The 18,238-nt window shown below is 41.3% G+C and overlaps 2 protein-coding genes across 3 annotated transcripts; both read left to right on the plus strand.

Moving 5' to 3' along the window:
* Window positions 1–73: 73 nt before the first annotated feature.
* LOC133638212 (Bardet-Biedl syndrome 1 protein homolog) lies at window positions 74–10,528 on the plus strand. Its single transcript, XM_062030581.1, has 7 exons — window positions 74–421; window positions 751–1,154; window positions 1,265–1,447; window positions 1,515–1,646; window positions 9,168–9,274; window positions 9,406–9,526; window positions 9,581–10,528. Exons 2-7 carry the CDS (start codon window positions 783–785, stop codon window positions 10,403–10,405), a joined length of 1,740 nt encoding a protein of 579 aa, XP_061886565.1. The 5' UTR covers window positions 74–421; window positions 751–782; the 3' UTR covers window positions 10,406–10,528.
* Window positions 10,529–11,684: 1,156 nt separating this feature from the next.
* Window positions 11,685–18,168, plus strand: LOC133638213 (multiple inositol polyphosphate phosphatase 1-like). Of its 2 annotated transcripts, none has more exons than XM_062030582.1 (7): window positions 11,685–12,109; window positions 15,840–16,031; window positions 16,108–16,302; window positions 16,365–16,462; window positions 17,232–17,362; window positions 17,685–17,818; window positions 17,873–18,168. In XM_062030582.1, the coding sequence occupies exons 1-7, from the start codon at window positions 11,758–11,760 to the stop codon at window positions 18,124–18,126; spliced, it is 1,356 nt and encodes a 451-aa protein (XP_061886566.1). In that variant the 5' UTR covers window positions 11,685–11,757; the 3' UTR covers window positions 18,127–18,168. The 2 variants fall into 2 exon arrangements, with proteins under 2 accessions (XP_061886566.1, XP_061886567.1); XM_062030583.1 differs by having other exon boundaries at window positions 12,044–12,180.
* Window positions 18,169–18,238: the final 70 nt, after the last annotated feature.

Genomic DNA, 18,238 nt, shown 5'->3' on the forward strand with positions numbered 1-18,238 from the left:
AGTGTCTCTTGTGTACTGGTCGCAGGTAGGACCAGCGTCGCGTGTGGCTGACGTCATCAGCCGAGGACACTGGCCAAAGAAGCTGGAAGAGGATTTATGGATTAGAGACAGCTGCTAAACCGAACTGTTGTGCTGCTAACCCGAACTTTTGTGCTGCTACCCCTAATTGTTGTGCTGCTAACCCGATCTGTTGTGCTGCTACCCCTAATTGTTGTGCTGCTAACCCGAACTGTTGTGCTGCTACCCCTAATTGTTGTGCTGCTACCCCTAATTGTTGTGCTGCTAACCCGAACTGTTGTGCTGCTAACCCGAACTGTTGTGCTGCTACCCCTAATTGTTGTGCTGCTTTGAAAGACTTCATCCGGACGACGTGTGCAGTAAACCGGAAACGAGGCGCCGCTCCTCGGTTTCCTTGACAACGGTGAGTCAGTTGCTGAAAAGCATGCGGTTGAATAATTGTTCTGGCCGCGAACACCTGAGTGATGCCGCATATTGACGTCATTTCCGTGACGCGCTTTGACAATCTTTAGATGTTTGTCCTACACGTGCAGAGCAGAGCAGCTTTATTTGTCCATTCTTAACATGTACAAGACACATAAGAACTGAAATTACATTTTCGGCACAATCCCGCTAAGACGGGACCGCCAACGGATCAGCCACTTAGGGCGCTCCTTAACTTAGGGAAAGTGTTGAAGTGAATCCTCTCCGTGCAGGAAGCAGAGTGTGACGTCATGTTTCTATTGTGGCCAGGGGCAGGTTTTGCTGTCGCTTCCGGCGACGTCATGTCGGAGTTTGGCGTGGAAGACGGCAAGTGGCTGGATGCCCACTACGACCCGGTGGCGGGACTCCACACCTTCACGTCCTGCGTGGACCTGGCCGACCTGAGCGGCGACGGCGACAGCGGTCTGGTCGTGGGTGACTTGGGCAGCGGCTCGTCAGCCATGAAGCTGAAGGTCTACCGAGGAACGTCGCTGGCGAGCGAGAGCGCCTTGCTGGACCTCCCCGCCGGCCTGGTGGCCTTCTTCATGGACCTGCACGAGCCTCGCATTCCCGCCGTGGCCGTGGCCTCCGGGCCGTGCGTGTACGTCTACAAGAACCTGAGGCCGTACTGCAAGTTCACGCTGCCGAGCCTGGACGTCAACGCGCTGGAGCAGGTTTGTGTTCCGCTCTTCTGGGATCAATCAGTGTTTATTTATATAGCCCTAAATCACAAGTGTGGCTGCTTGACCTGCGGCTCAGTCAGTGCTGTGCTGTGATTGGTCAGGATGTGTGGCAGCAGGCCAGGGAGGGCCACATCCACCCCGGGACCCTGAAGGAGACGTTGGAGAGCATCAGGAAGAAGGCGGACGTGCCGCTGTCCGTGCGCTCCATTCACTTCCTGTCTCTGGATGCCGAGCACCTGGAGCGCTTCCTCCAGGTGCACAAGCAACAAGCCATCAAGCGACAGGTAAACCTCACACACACACAGACGCACCCTGGTCAGGACGCCGTCGGCTTCTTCCTCGCCGCCACAGACCGTCATCACCTGCATCGCAACCCTGAAGAAGAGCACGGCGGACGAAGACGGCGTCAGCTGCCTGGTGATCGGCACTGAGAGCGGCCATGTTTACGTGCTGGACCCCGAGGCCTTCATCATCCTCGCAAAGGTAACTCCATCTATTTATACATCTATACTGTAAACACATCACTATATACATCAATCCATTTATGTAGCCCTAAATCACAAGTGTCTCAAAGGGCTGCACAAGCCACAACCACATCCTCCGTTCAGAGCCCACATGAGGGCAAGGAAAAACTCACAACTCAGTGGGATGTCAATGTGAATGACTATGAAAAACCTTGGAGAGGACCGCAGATGTGGGTGACCCCCCACCCCCTCTAGGGAAGACCGGATGCAATGGACGTCGAGTGGGTCTGACATAATAGTGTGAAAGTCCAGTCCATAGTGGATCTAACATAATAGTGTGAGAGTCCAGTCCATAGTGGATCTAACATAATAGTGAGAGAGTCCAGTCCATAGTGGATCTAACATAATAGTGAGAGTCCAGTCCATAGTGGATCTAACATAATAGTGAGAGTCCAGTCCATAGTGGATCCAACATAATAGTGAGAGTCCAGTCCATAGTGGATCTAACATAATAGTGAGAGTCCAGTCCATAGTGGATCTAACATAATAGTGAGAGTCCAGTCCATAGTGGATCTAACATAATAGTGTGAGAGTCCAGTCCATAGTGGATCTAACATAATAGTGAGAGTCCAGTCCATAGTGGATCTAACATAATAGTGAGAGTCCAGTCCATAGTGGATCTAACATAATAGTGTGAGAGTCCAGTCCATAGTGGATCTAACATAATAGTGAGAGTCCAGTCCATAGTGGATCTAACATAATGGTGTGAGAGTCCAGTCCATAGTGGATCTAACATAATAGTGAGAGAGTCCAGTCCATAGTGGATCTAACATAATAGTGAGAGTCCAGTCCATAGTGGATCTAACATAATAGTGAGAGAGTCCAGTCCATAGTGGATCTAACATAATAGTGAGAGTCCAGTCCATAGTGGATCTAACATAATAGTGAGAGTCCAGTCCATAGTGGATCTAACATAATATTGTGAGAGTCCAGTCCATAGTGGATCTAACATAATAGTGTGAGAGTCCAGTCCATAGTGGATCTAACATAATAGTGTGAGAGTCCAGTCCATAGTGGATCTAACATAATAGTGAGAGTCCAGTCCATAGTGGATCTAACATAATAGTGAGAGTCCAGTCCATAGTGGATCTAACATAATAGTGTGAGAGTCCAGTCCATAGTGGATCTAACATAATAGTGTGAGAGTCCAGTCCATAGTGGATCTAACATAATAGTGAGAGTCCAGTCCATAGTGGATCTAACATAATGGTGTGAGAGTCCAGTCCATAGTGGATCTAACATAATAGTGAGAGTCCAGTCCATAGTGGATCTAACATAATAGTGAGAGTCCAGTCCATAGTGGATCTAACATAATAGTGAGAGTCCAGTCCATAGTGGATCTAACATAATAGTGTGAGAGTCCAGTCCATAGTGGATCTAACATAATAACTTTCTTGTTCTTGTCAAAAGTCTAGCAGCCACATTTTGTACCAAGTGTAATATTTTAATGCTAGACATAGGGAGACATGGAAATAATAGGTTACAGTAATGGAGACGAGACGTAACGAATGCATGAATAATGATCTCAGCGTTGCTAGTGGACAAAATGGAACATATTTTAGTGATATTACGGAGATGAAAGAAGACTGTTTTAGTAACACTCTTAATGTGTGACTCAAACGAGAGAGTTGTTTTAGTAACACTCTTAATGTGTGACTCAAACGAGAGAGTTGTTTTAGTAACACTCTTAATGTGTGACTCAAAGGAGAGTTGTTTTAGTAACACTCTTAATGTGTGACTCAAAGGAGAGAGTTGTTTTAGTAACACTCTTAATGTGTGACTCAAACGAGAGAGTTGTTTTAGTAACACTCTTAATGTGTGACTCAAACGAGAGAGTTGTTTTAGTAACACTCTTAATGTGTGACTCAAACGAGAGAGTTGTTTTAGTAACACTCTTAATGTGTGACTCAAACGAGAGAGTTGTTTTAGTAACACTCTTAATGTGTGACTCAAACGAGAGAGTTGTTTTAGTAACACTCTTAATGTGCGACTCAAACGAGAGAGTTGTTTTAGTAACACTCTTAATGTGTGACTCAAACGAGAGAGTTGTTTTAGTAACACTCTTAATGTGTGACTCAAACGAGAGAGTTGTTTTAGTAACACTCTTAATGTGTGACTCAAACGAGAGAGTTGGGTGGAAGATAATACCCAGATTCTTTACGAGTGGCCTTGTGTAATTGTTTGGTTGTCAAATGTTAAGGTGGTATTATTAAATAGGTGTATAATTGTTTGGTTGTCAAATGTTAAGGTGGTATTATTAAATAGGTGTGTAATTGTTTGGTTGTCAAATGTTAAGGTGGTATTATTAAATAGGTGTATAATTGTTTGGTTGTCAAATGTTAAGGTGGTATTATTAAATAGGTGTGTAATTGTTTGGTTGTCAAATGTTAAGGTGGTATTATTAAATAGGTGTATAATTGTTTGGTTGTCAAATGTTAAGGTGGTATTATTAAATAGGTGTATAATTGTTTGGTTGTCCAATGTTAAGGTGGTATTATTAAATAGGTGTGTAATTGTTTGGTTGTCAAATGTTAAGGTGGCATTATTAAATAGGTGTATAATTGTTTGGTTGTCAAATGTTAAGGTGGTATTATTAAATAGGTGTGTAATTGTTTGGTTGTCAAATGTTAAGGTGGTATTATTAAATAGGTGTATAATTGTTTGGTTGTCAAATGTTAAGGTGGTATTATTAAATAGGTGTGTAATTGTTTGGTTGTCAAATGTTAAGGTGGTATTATTAAATAGGTGTATAATTGTTTGGTTGTCAAATGTTAAGGTGGTATTATTAAATAGGTGTATAATTGTTTGGTTGTCAAATGTTAAGGTGGTATTATTAAATAGGTGTATAATTGTTTGGTTGTCCAATGTTAAGGTGGTATTATTAAATAGGTGTGTAATTGTTTGGTTGTCAAATGTTAAGGTGGCATTATTAAATAGGTGTATAATTGTTTGGTTGTCAAATGTTAAGGTGGTATTATTAAATAGGTGTGTAATTGTTTGGTTGTCAAATGTTAAGGTGGTATTATTAAATAGGTGTATAATTGTTTGGTTGTCAAATGTTAAGGTGGTATTATTAAATAGGTGTGTAATTGTTTGGTTGTCAAATGTTAAGGTGGTATTATTAAATAGGTGTATAATTGTTTGGTTGTCAAATGTTAAGGTGGTATTATTAAATAGGTGTATAATTGTTTGGTTGTCAAATGTTAAGGTGGTATTATTAAATAGGTGTGTAATTGTTTGGTTGTCAAATGTTAAGGTGGTATTATTAAATAGGTGTGTAATTGTTTGGTTGTCAAATGTTAAGGTGGTATTATTAAATAGGTGTATAATTGTTTGGTTGTCAAATGTTAAGGTGGTATTATTAAATAGGTGTGTAATTGTTTGGTTGTCAAATGTTAAGGTAGTATTATTAAATAGGTGTGTAATTGTTTGGTTGTCAAATGTTAAGGTGGTATTATTAAATAGGTGTGTAATTGTTTGGTTGTCAAATGTTAAGGTGGTATTATTAAATAGGTGTATAATTGTTTGGTTGTCAAATGTTAAGGTGGTATTATTAACTAGGTATATAATTGTTTGGTTGTCAAATGTTAAGGTGGCATTATTAAATAGGTGTATAATTGTTTGGTTGTCAAATGTTAAGGTGGTATTATTAAATAGGTGTGTAATTGTTTGGTTGTCAAATGTTAAGGTGGTATTATTAAATAGGTGTATAATTGTTTGGTTGTCAAATGTTAAGGTGGTATTATTAAATAGGTGTGTAATTGTTTGGTTGTCAAATGTTAAGGTAGTATTATTAAATAGGTGTGTAATTGTTTGGTTGTCAAATGTTAAGGTGGTATTATTAAATAGGTGTGTAATTGTTTGGTTGTCAAATGTTAAGGTGGCATTATTAAATAGGTGTATAATTGTTTGGTTGTCAAATGTTAAGGTGGTATTATTAAATAGGTGTGTAATTGTTTGGTTGTCAAATGTTAAGGTGGTATTATTAAATAGGTGTATAATTGTTTGGTTGTCAAATGTTAAGGTGGTATTATTAAATAGGTGTGTAATTGTTTGGTTGTCAAATGTTAAGGTGGTATTATTAAATAGGTGTATAATTGTTTGGTTGTCAAATGTTAAGGTGGTATTATTAAATAGGTGTATAATTGTTTGGTTGTCAAATGTTAAGGTGGTATTATTAAATAGGTGTGTAATTGTTTGGTTGTCAAATGTTAAGGTGGTATTATTAAATAGGTGTGTAATTGTTTGGTTGTCAAATGTTAAGGTGGTATTATTAAATAGGTGTATAATTGTTTGGTTGTCAAATGTTAAGGTGGTATTATTAAATAGGTGTGTAATTGTTTGGTTGTCAAATGTTAAGGTAGTATTATTAAATAGGTGTGTAATTGTTTGGTTGTCAAATGTTAAGGTGGTATTATTAAATAGGTGTGTAATTGTTTGGTTGTCAAATGTTAAGGTGGTATTATTAAATAGGTGTATAATTGTTTGGTTGTCAAATGTTAAGGTGGTATTATTAACTAGTTATATAATTGTTTGGTTGTCAAATGTTAAGGTGGTATTATTAACTAGGTATATAATTGTTTGGTTGTCAAATATTAAGGTGGTATTATTAACTAGGTATATAATTGTTTGGTTGTCAAATGTTAAGGTGGTATTATTAACTAGGTGTATAATTGTTTGGTTGTCAAATATTAAGGTGGTATTATTAACTAGGTATATAATTGTTTGGTTGTCAAATATTAAGGTGGTATTATTAAATAGATGTCGGTGTCTAGCAGGACCGATAATCAGCATTTCCGTTTTCTTAGCGTTGAGTTGCAAAAAGTTAGCATTGTTTAATTACATTAAGACATGCCTCCAGGTGACTACAATCCGGCGTGTTGGTCATGTTTAGGGGCATGTAGAGTTGGGTGTCATCATCACAACAGTGAAAGCTGACACGTATGATGTCACCTAGCGGCAGCATGTAGTTGCTAAAGAGTGCAGGGCCAAGAACCGAACCCTGGGGAACTCCGCACGTTACCTTGACATAGTCCGAGGTCACATTGTTATGGGAGACACACTGCATCCTGTCAGTAAGATAAGAGTTAAACCAAGACAAGACTAAGTCTGACATACCAACACGTGTTTTGATACGCTCTAATCAAATATTATGATGAACGGTATGGAAAGCAGCGCTAAGATCAAGAAGCAGCATCATGGATGACATCCATGGTTAGCAATAGATCATTAGTCATTTTTGCGAGGGCTTCTCCGTAGAGTGATTTGCCCTGAAACTGGACTGAAAAGGTTCACAGAGATTGTTAGACACTAAGTGTTCATTTAGCTGCTGTGCAACTATTTTTTCGAGGATTTTGGAAATAAAGGGAAGGTGTGACACCGGCCTGTAGTTTACCATGAGGTCAGGATGGAGGTTAGGTCTTTTGAGCAGAGGATGAATAACCTTTTTTGAATGCTAGGGGAACAGTGCCAGAGGAAAGTGATAAGTTTATATTTAACACTGATGGACCTAATATCACAAACAGTTCCTTGATAAGTTTCCCAGGAAGTGGGTCAAGTAAACATGTTGTTTGTTTTATCCCATTTACACGCAGTAATAATCCCTCTAATGTTATTTCATCAAAAAGAGAGAGACTATTTTGGAGGGCAGTATCCGTCGTGTATACAGTCGTATCTGTGTTAATAGAACCCAGTTGTAGCTTTAATCTCCTTTCTAACGAGTTCAATTTTCTAATTAAAGAAATTCATAAAGTCATCTGCCGAGTGGGTGGAGCTACTGGGAGGAGTCCCTTGTTGGGTTAGCGATGCTACTGTACTAAACAAATATTTAGGATCGTTTTTGTTGATATACACACATATACATATATAGTCATATAAGGACGGCGTGGCGAAGTTGGTAGAGTGGCCATGCCAGCAATCGGAGGGTTGCTGGTTACTGGGGTTCAATCCCCACCTTCTACCATCCTAGTCACGTCCGTTGTGTCCTTGGGCAAGACACTTCACCCTTGCTCCTGATGGCTGCTAGTTAGCGCCTTGCATGGCAGCTCCCTCCATCAGTGTGTGAATGTGTGTGTGAATGTGGAAATACTGTCAAAGCGCTTTGAGTACCTTGAAGGTAGAAAAGCGCTATACAAGTATAACCCATTTATTTATATATATATATATATATATATATATATATATATATATATATATATATATATATATATATATATATATATATATATATATATATATATACATACATATATATATATATATATATATATATATATATATGTATATATATATATATATGTATATATATATATATATATGTATATATATATATATATATGTATATATATATATATATATATATATACATATATATATATATATATATATATATATATATATATGTATATATATATATATATATATATATACATATATATATATATATATATATATATGTATATATATATATATATACATATACACACACATATACATATATACACATACATATACACACACACATATACATATATATATATACACATAGCACACACACACATAATGATAATGAAACATGATGATGATATTTAAAGGGGAACTGCACTTTTTTTAAATGTTGCTTATTGCTCACGATCATTATGAGAGACAAGAAAACAAGTACAGTGGTGGTCAAAAGTGTACATACACGTGTAAAGAACATCATGTCATGGCTGTCTTCAGTTTCCAATCATTTCTACAACTCTTATTTTGTTGTGATGTAGTGATCGGAGCACATACTTGTTGCTCACTAAAAACATTCATGAAGTTTGCTTCTTTTATGAATTTATTATGTGTCTACTGAAAATGTGAGCAAATGTGCTGGGTCAAAAGTATACATACAGCAATGTTATATATATATATATATATAAATATATATATATATACATACATATATATATATATATATATATATATATATATATATATATATATATATATATATATATATATATATATATATAATGTATGTGTGTATATATATGATATACAGTATATATATATATCATACATATATATACACACATATACAATATATATATATATATGATATACAGTATATATATATATGATATATATATATATCATATATATATACACACATATATATATATATGATATACAGTATATATATATACACATATATATATGTGTATATATATATATGATATACAGTATATATATATCATATATATATATATGATATACAGTATATATATATCATATATATATATATGATATACAGTATATATATATCATATATATATATACACACATATATATATATATTTGTATATATATATATATGATATACAGTATGTATATATATATATATGTATGTATATATATATATATTTATATGTATGTGTGTGTATGTATGTATGTATATATATATATATACATATTGTATGTGTGTGATGAGTTTTATGTTGTACTGTTGAAGATGGCGCTGCCTGCCCCCCCCACCATGATGGACGTGACAGGTCAGTTCGATGTGGAGTTTCGGATGACGGTGGCGTGTCGTGATGGAAACATCTACATTCTGCGCAGGTGACTTCATTTTGGTTGTCCCACACTTCCCAGGATGCATTTCAGGGCGAGTAGAAGTAGAAGGAGTCCTGTAGGTCCATCTAAGACCTGACAGGTGGGCCGTCCTCTGACACCTTTGGGTGTGCTCTCAGGGACTCGGACAGACCCAAGTACTGTGTGGAGCTACCGTCACACCCGGTGGGCCTGGTGAGACTGGCCAAGAACGTGGTGGTGGGCACCGCTGACCACAGCCTGCAGGGGTTCACCCAGAAGGTAACCTTGGTCTCAGGTCCTGTACAAGAAAGGCATGACATGTTTTGTGTTCAGGGGAAGAAGCTGTGGAAAGTTGTCCTCCCAGCTGCCATCTCCACCATGGCTGCCATGGACCTCCCCACTCGGGGCTTCCAGGCAGTTCTAGTGGGTCTCACCAACTGCGAGGTCCGGCTGTACCGAGACAAGAACCTGTTGAGTACCATCAGGACACCAGACGTGGTGACCAGTATTTGTTTCGGCCGCTATGGGCGCGAGGACGGGACCCTGATTATGACCGCCAAGGGCGGCGGCCTGATGGTCAAGATCCTGAAGAGGACGGCGGCGTTTGAAGACCGGGACAGTACTCCAGGACCCCCGGCAGCCCAGAGCGTTCGTCTGAATGTGCCCAAGAAGACCAAGCTGTACGTGGACCAAACTCTCAGGGAGCGTGAAAACGGCACGGCCATGCACCGCACCTTCCAGATGGACCTGATACGCCTACGCCTCGCCGCCGCCAAAGCCTACGCCAAGGCCCTGGAGTCCAGTCTGACCCCGGTGTCCTCCGACCCCGCCGAACCCCTCAGGATGAATGCGGTGGTCCAGGGCCTGGGCCCGTCCTTCAAACTCACCCTCAACGTGCAGAACACGGCGGCGTGTCGGCCCATGGTGGACCTGGCCGTGGTCTTCCTGTATGACCAGAACCTGTACAGGATGAACAAGCCCTACATGAAGATCCCCCTGCTGGTGCCAGGACTCTTGTACCCGGTCCAGACCCTGGTGGAGTGCACCAGCGACAAGGGCATCTCTGACATCATCAAGGTGTTTGTCCTGCACCAGGCGCGCAGCACGCCGCTGCTCACGGCGCACATCAACATGCCCGTCAGCGAGGGGCTCAACTAGCTAGCCAGCTGCAGGTGAGCAGACACCTGTACACTAGCTAGCCAGGTGCAGGTGAGCAGACACCTGTACACTAGCTAGCCAGGTGCAGGTGAGCAGACACCTGTACACTAGCTAGCCAGGTGCAGGTGAGCAGACACCTGTACACTAGCTAGCCAGGTGCAGGTGAGCAGACACCTGTACACTAGCTAGCCAGGTGTAGGTGAGCAGACACCTGTACACTAGCTAGCCAGGTGTAGGTGAGCAGACACCTGTACACTAGCTAGCCAGGTGCAGGTGAGCAGACACCTGTACTCGCAGTGGCACAGGAAGTAGCCAACATTCATGAAGAATGGATTGTTGTCCTTCTTTGTGAAATGAAAGGTGCTCATTTAAAAGCAGTCCGTTTCACATAAGAACATATCATGGTGTAAATAGAGCAGCTTGTCAATAGCAATGTTTTTGAAAGAGAATACAATCAACTTGCTGGATTAGAAGACGTTGAGTCAGGAAGAAAAAAAAGCCTTTAGTCTTCCTCCACAGGGTGGCGCTGTGCAGCACATTTGACACTTTTATTCCCCCACAATAAAAAAGCCAACACCGGTTTGAGTTGCTGCTCTTATTTTGTAGTACAGAAAGCGCAAACTTTGAAAATATGTTTTAATAAATAAACATCGTCAATAGAGTAAATATGTATTAATAAATAAACATCGTCAATAGAGTAAATATGTATTAATAAATAAACATCGTCAATAGAGTAAATATGTATTAAACATCGTCAATAGAGTAATATGTATTAATAAATAAACATTGTCAATAGAGTAAATATGTATTAATAAACATCGTCAATAGAGTAAATATGTATTAATAAATAAACATCGTCAATAGAGTAAATATGTATTAATAAACATCGTCAATAGAGTAAATATGTATTAATAAATAAACATCGTCAATAGAGTAAATATGTATTAATAAACATCGTCAATAGAGTAAATATGTATTAATAAATAAACATCGTCAATAGAGTAAATATGTATTAATAAACATCGTCAATAGAGTAAATATGTATTAATAAACGTCAATAGAGTAAATATGTATTAATAAACATCGTCAATAGAGTAAATATGTATTAATAAATAAACATCGTCAATAGAGTAAATATGTATTAATAAATAAACATCGTCAATAGAGTTCGCAATGATCGAAAGTAGTTTGTCAAATTCTCCGGACTAGTTTTATTATTATTTATTTGTTTGTAATTATTGGTCGTCCAAGCCGGAAGAGAAGGCGCAGAGGTGAAAGGTCATCAAAGCGGAAGCAGAATAAATAAAGGCGGGACTGTGCTTGCTAATTAGCGCCATTTTCCACGAGAAGAAATGTTCTTCCTGCACTTCCTTCTGCACATCTTCGTGACTTCCGCCGACGTCAACGTCAACATCGGCGCTCACTTCGGGACTAAAAGCCGCTACGAGGAGGTGAACCCGCACCTGCTGGCCGACATCCTGGCCGTCAATCACTCCATCCTGCGGCCTCCCACCACCGAGCGCTGCTCCCCGGTCCATGTGAGCGCCCTGGTCCGGCACGGCAGCCGCTACCCGACCGTCAACAACGTCCGCGCCATCCGGAAGCTGAGCGACTTGCTCCGGAGCCAAAGGCCGCAAGAGGGGACGGCATGGAGGCGGGACATCCTGGAGGGATGGCGGATGTGGTACACTGACGACATGGACGGTGAGCCTCGTCACGTGACGTGACGTCATGTAATACACCCACTTTGATGTGGTACACTGACGACATGGACGGTGAGCCTCGTCACGTGACGTGACGTCATGTAATACACCCACTTTGACATATTTGTACAAGTGTTTACAAAAGTATATAAGTCACCTTCAAATGGAGTGTTGGACTTGGACTGCTCAGTCAGTCACTAAATAATATCATTATTGACCTAAACATGTTTATTACCTGGTGAGTGTACACTCATGTATACACTCTATTACTCCATCTGTGTGTGTGTGTGTGTGTGTGTCATCTCCATCTGTGTGTATGTGTGTGTCATCTCCATCTGTGTGTGTGTGTGTGTCATCTCCATCTGTGTGTGTGTGTGTGTCATCTCCATCTGTGTGTGTGTGTGTCATTAGATATACCTGTCTGTATCTCCATCTGTGTGTGTGTGTGTCATTAGATATACCTGTCTGTGTCTCCATCTGTGTGTGTGTCATTAGATATACCTGTCTGTGTCTGTATCTCCATCTGTGTGTGTGTGTGTCATTAGATATACCTGTCTGTATCTCCATCTGTGTGTGTGTGTGTCATTAGATATACCTGTCTGTGTCTCCATCTGTGTGTGTGTCATTAGATATACCTGTCTGTGTCTGTATCTCCATCTGTGTGTGTGTGTGTCATTAGATATACCTGTCTGTATCTCCATCTGTGTGTGTGTGTGTCATTAGATATACCTGTCTGTGTCTCCATCTGTGTGTGTGTCATTAGATATACCTGTCTGTGTCTGTATCTCCATCTGTGTGTGTGTGTGTCATTAGATATACCTGTCTGTATCTCCATCTGTGTGTGTGTGTGTCATTAGATATACCTGTCTGTATCTCCATCTGTGTGTGTGTGTGTCATTAGATATACCTGTCTGTATCTCCATCTGTGTGTGTGTGTGTCATTAGATATACCTGTCTGTATCTCCATCTGTGTGTGTGTGTGTCATTAGATATACCTGTCTGTGTCTGTATCTCCATCTGTGTGTGTGTCATTAGATATACCTGTCTGTGTCTGTATCTCCATCTGTGTGTGTGTGTGTAATTAGATATACCTGTCTGTGTCTCCATCTGTGTGTGTGTCATTACATATACCTGTCTGTGTCTGTATCTCCATCTGTGTGTGTGTGTGTGTAATTAGATATACCTGTCTGTATCTCCATCTGTGTGTGTAATTAGATATATGTGTCCATGTTCTCATTTGTGTCTGTATCTCCATCTGTGTGTGTAATTAGATATATGTGTCCATGTTCTCATTTGTGTCTATCTCCATCTGTGTGTGCATGTTTTAATTTGTGTGTCTGTATCTCAATCTGTGTGTGTGTGTGTGTGTAAATAGATATACATGACATGTAAATCGGATTACACACACACACAGATTGAGATAGACACACAATTTAGTACAAACACGTAGATTGGATTACACACACAGATTGAGATACACACAAATGAGTACACAGACATGTAAATTGGATTACAGACACACAGTGACAATTGTGCTACAATAATAGATACAATAATAGATTACAGACACACAGTGTGCTACAATAGATTACAGACACACAGTGTGCTACAGTAATAGATTACAGACACACAGTGTGCTACAGTAATAGATTACAGACACACAGTGTGCTACAATAGATTACAGACACACAGTGTGCTACAGTAATAGATTACAGACACACAGTGTGCTACAATAATAGATTACAGACACACAGTGTGCTACAATAATAGATTACAGACACACAGTGTGCTACAATAATAGATTACAGACACACAGTGTGCTACAATAATAGATTACAGACACAGTGTGCTACAATAATAGATTACAGACACACAGTGTGCTACAGTAATAGATTACAGACACACAGTGTGCTACAATAATAGATTACAGACACACAGTGTGCTACAGTAATAGATTACAGACACACTGTGTGCTACAATAATAGATTACAGACACACAGTGTGCTACAATAATAGATTACAGACACAGTGTGCTACAGTAATAGATTACAGACACACAGTGTGCTACAATAATAGATTGCAGACACACAGTGTGCTACAATAATAGATTACAGATGCACAGTGTGCTACAATAATAGATTACAGACACACAGTGTGCTACAGTAATAGATTACAGACACACAGTGTGCTACAATAATAGATTACAGACACACAGTGTGCTACAATAATAGATTACAGACACAGTGTGCTACAATAATAGATTGCAGACACACAGTGTGCTACAATAATAGATTACAGACACACAGTGTGCTACAGTAATAGATTACAAACACACAGTGTGCTACAATAATAGATTACAGACACACAGTGTGCTACAATAATAGATTACAGACAGTGTGCTACATTAATAGATTACAGACACACAGTGTGCTACAATAATAGATTACAGACACAGTGTGCTACAATAATAGCTTACAGACACTACAATAATAGATTGCAGACACACAGTGTGCTACAATAATAGATTACAGACACACAGTGTGCTACAATAATAGATTACAGACACTACAATAATAGATTACAGACACACAGTGTGCTACAATAATAGATTACAGACACAGTGTGCTACAATAATAGATTGCAGACACACAGTGTGCTACAGTAATAGATTACAGACACACAGTGTGCTACAGTAATAGATTACAGACACACAGTGTGCTACAATAATAGATTACAGACACAGTGTGCTACAATAATAGATTGCAGACACACAGTGTGCTACAGTAATAGATTACAGACACACAGTGTGCTACAATAATAGATTACAGACACACAGTGTGCTACAATAATAGATTACAGACACACAGTGTGCTACAATAATAGATTACAGACACAGTGTGCTACAATAATAGATTGCAGACACACAGTGTGCTACAATAATAGATTACAGACACACAGTGTGCTACAGTAATAGATTACAGACACACAGTGTGCTACAATAATAGATTACAGACACACAGTGTGCTACAATAATAGATTACAGACACAGTGTGCTACAATAATAGATTGCAGACACACAGTGTGCTACAATAATAGATTACAGACACACAGTGTGCTACAATAATAGATTACAGACACACAGTGTGCTACAATAATAGATTACAGACACACAGTGTGCTACAGTAATAGATTACAGACACACAGTGTGCTACAGTAATAGATTACAGACACACAGTGTGCTACAATAATAGATTGCAGACACACAGTGTGCTACAGTAATAGATTACAGACACACAGTGTGCTACAGTAATAGATTACAGACACACAGTGTGCTACAATAATAGATTACAGACACACAGTGTGCTACAATAATAGATTACAGACACACAGTGTGCTACAATAATAGATTACAGACACACAGTGTGCTACAATAATAGATTACAGACACACAGTGTGCTACAATAATAGATTACAGACACACAGTGTGCTACAATAATAGATTACAGACACACAGTGTGCTACAATAATAGATTACAGACACACAGTGTGCTACAGTAATAGATTGCAGACACACAGTGTGCTACAATAATAGATTACAGACACACAGTGTGCTACAATAATAGATTACAGACACACAGTGTGCTACAGTAAGAGTTGCAACAATGTTGAAGTTGTGCACGTTTAAAGAATGTCAGTGTTTGCGGCTGGAAGTGATGAAAGTTGTCCCCCAGGTGAGCTGGTCCACAAAGGTAGAGAAGACATGCGTCACCTGGCCAGGCGTCTCTCCCTGCTCTTACCTTCTCTGCTGGGGGAGGAGCCAGTGCGCAGGGGGCGTGTCCAGCTGCTGAGCAGCTCCAAGCATCGTTGTGTCAGCAGCGTGGAAGCTTTCCAGGAAGGACTTCACCTGCAAGCACACCTGTCACGTAGGCCTGCACCAAGTCCATGGTCATGCTCCTCTCCTCTCCTCCTAAATAACCTCCTCCTCCTCCTCCTCCTCAGACGTCGACTACAGCCACAGAGTGGACGACCAGCTGCTGCGCTCCTTTGAGCGTTGCCCTGGTTACGTGGAGGGCGTGGAGAAGAACCACACGGCGCTGGCCGAGGTCCACAAGTTCCGAGACGGCCAGGAGATGGACGGCGTGAGGACCAAGGTGGCGGACAAACTCGGCCTTCCTGGCCACAGCTTGACAGCAGGTTACCGTAGCGACGCACACGACAAACTTCATTTCCTGTACATGAAAGTTCATTTCCTGTAGATCTGCTGGAGGCGGCGTTCTTCTTGTGCTCCTACGAGCTCGCCATCAAGTCCCAACACTCGCCCTGGTGCTTCCTGTTTGACCAGGACGACGCTCAGGTGACACCGCCAGCTTCTGGACTACAAAACCTGGGCTTCTCCAGCCAACTCCTGGACTACAAAACCTGTGGTTCTGGACTACAAAACCTGTGGTTTTCCCGACAGCTTCTGGACTACAAAACCTGTGGTTCTCCCAGCAGGTTCTGGAGTACAAAACCTGTGGTTCTCCCAGCAGGTTCTGGAGTACAAAACCTGTGGTTTTCCCAGCAGGTTCTGGAGTTCAAAACCTGCGGTTTTCCCGACAGGTTCTGGACTACAAAACCTGTGGTTCTCCCAGCAGGTTCTGGAGTACAAAACCTGTGGTTCTCCCGCAAGGTTCTGGAGTTCAAAACCTGCGGTTTTCCCGACAGGTTCTGGACTACAAAACCTGTGGTTCTCCCAGCAGGTTCTGGAGTACAAAACCTGTGGTTCTCCCGGAAGGTTCTGGACTACAAAACCTGCGGTTTTCCAGACAGGTTCTGGACTACAAAACCTGTGGTTCTCCCAGCAGGTTCTGGAGTACAAAACCTGTGGTTCTCCCGCAAGGTTCTGGAGTTCAAAACCTGCGGTTTTCCCGACAGGTTCTGGACTACAAAACCTGCGGTTCTCCCAGCAGGTTCTGGACTACAAAACCTGTGGTTCTCCCAGCAGGTTCTGGACTACAAAACCTGTGGTTCTCCCAGCAGGTTCTGGACTACAAAACCTGTGGTTCTCCCGGAAGGTTCTGGAGATCAAAACCTGCGGTTTTCCCGACAGGTTCTGACTACAAAACCTGTGGTTCTCCCGGCAGGTTCTGGAGTACAAGTTGGACCTGAAGCAGTACTGGAAGCGTGCGCACGGTCACGCCATCAACAGCCTGTCCAGCTGTCCACTCTTTCATCACATCTTCAGGACTCTGGACAAGGCGGGACGACCCCGCAGGTCAGTCAGACGCACTTTCACATTAAAAGTCCCAATAAAGTGGACAAGGCGGGACGACCCCGCAGGTCAGTCAGACGCACTTTCACATTAAAAGTCCCAATAAAGTGGACAAGGCGGGACGACCCCGCAGGTCAGTCAGACGCACTTTCACATTAAAAGTCCCAATAAAGTGGACAAGGCGGGACGACCCCGCAGGTCAGTCAGACGCACTTTCACATTAAAAGTCCCAATAAAGTGGACAAGGCGGGACGACCCCGCAGGTCAGTCAGACGCACTTTCACATTAAAAGTCCCAATAAAGAAATCCAGTTGCTGTCAATCAGGTCCTCAGAGGCGTCCCCAGAGCCCGCCTCCATTCTGATTGGCCACGCAGAGACGCTCCTCCCCCTCCTCGCCCTGCTGGGACTTTACAAGGACCAGGCTCCGCCCACTGCAGACAACTACCACGCACAGCACGGTAAGAAGTAGCCGCTGTGTTTCCATGGCAACGTGAGCCTTTGTTTCTTCTCAGGTCGAACGTTCCGAACAAGCAAGATCGTCCCGTACGCCGCCAACGTGCTCTTTGTGCTCTACGACTGCCAGCGAGGACCCCGACTTCAGTTGCTCGTCAACGAGACCCCGGTTCGATTCCCGGGACTGTGGGCAGAGGACGCGCCGCTGTACCGTGACGTCCGCGCGGCGTACCGCCACCTGCTGGACGGCTGCGACTTCCATAAAGAGTGTCACGGCGCCCACGGCGGCCGAGGACCCAACACGGAGCTGTGATGCACGCTCCCAGTCTTTTCACAATAAAAGTCTTGGACCAGACTTTTCTTTTTTTGATGTGAAAGAAAACATTTGCTAAACTGAAAGAAAACATTTGCTAAACTGACCAACA

This window comes from Entelurus aequoreus, linkage group LG21, assembly GCF_033978785.1.
Source record: "Entelurus aequoreus isolate RoL-2023_Sb linkage group LG21, RoL_Eaeq_v1.1, whole genome shotgun sequence".
Classification (NCBI taxonomy): Eukaryota; Metazoa; Chordata; class Actinopteri; order Syngnathiformes; family Syngnathidae; genus Entelurus; species Entelurus aequoreus.

Coding starts and splice junctions, on each gene's coding strand:
- LOC133638212 (XM_062030581.1), top strand. CDS start 783: ATGTCGGAGTTTGGCGTGGAAGACGGCAAGTGGCTGGATGCCCACTAC. Junction 1,155..1,264: donor ACGTCAACGCGCTGGAGCAG/GTTTGTGTTCCG, acceptor GTGATTGGTCAG/GATGTGTGGCAGCAGGCCAG. Junction 9,275..9,405: donor AACATCTACATTCTGCGCAG/GTGACTTCATTT, acceptor GTGTGCTCTCAG/GGACTCGGACAGACCCAAGT.
- LOC133638213 (XM_062030582.1), top strand. CDS start 11,758: ATGTTCTTCCTGCACTTCCTTCTGCACATCTTCGTGACTTCCGCCGAC. Junction 16,303..16,364: donor TGGCCACAGCTTGACAGCAG/GTTACCGTAGCG, acceptor CATTTCCTGTAG/ATCTGCTGGAGGCGGCGTTC. Junction 17,819..17,872: donor CAACTACCACGCACAGCACG/GTAAGAAGTAGC, acceptor GTTTCTTCTCAG/GTCGAACGTTCCGAACAAGC.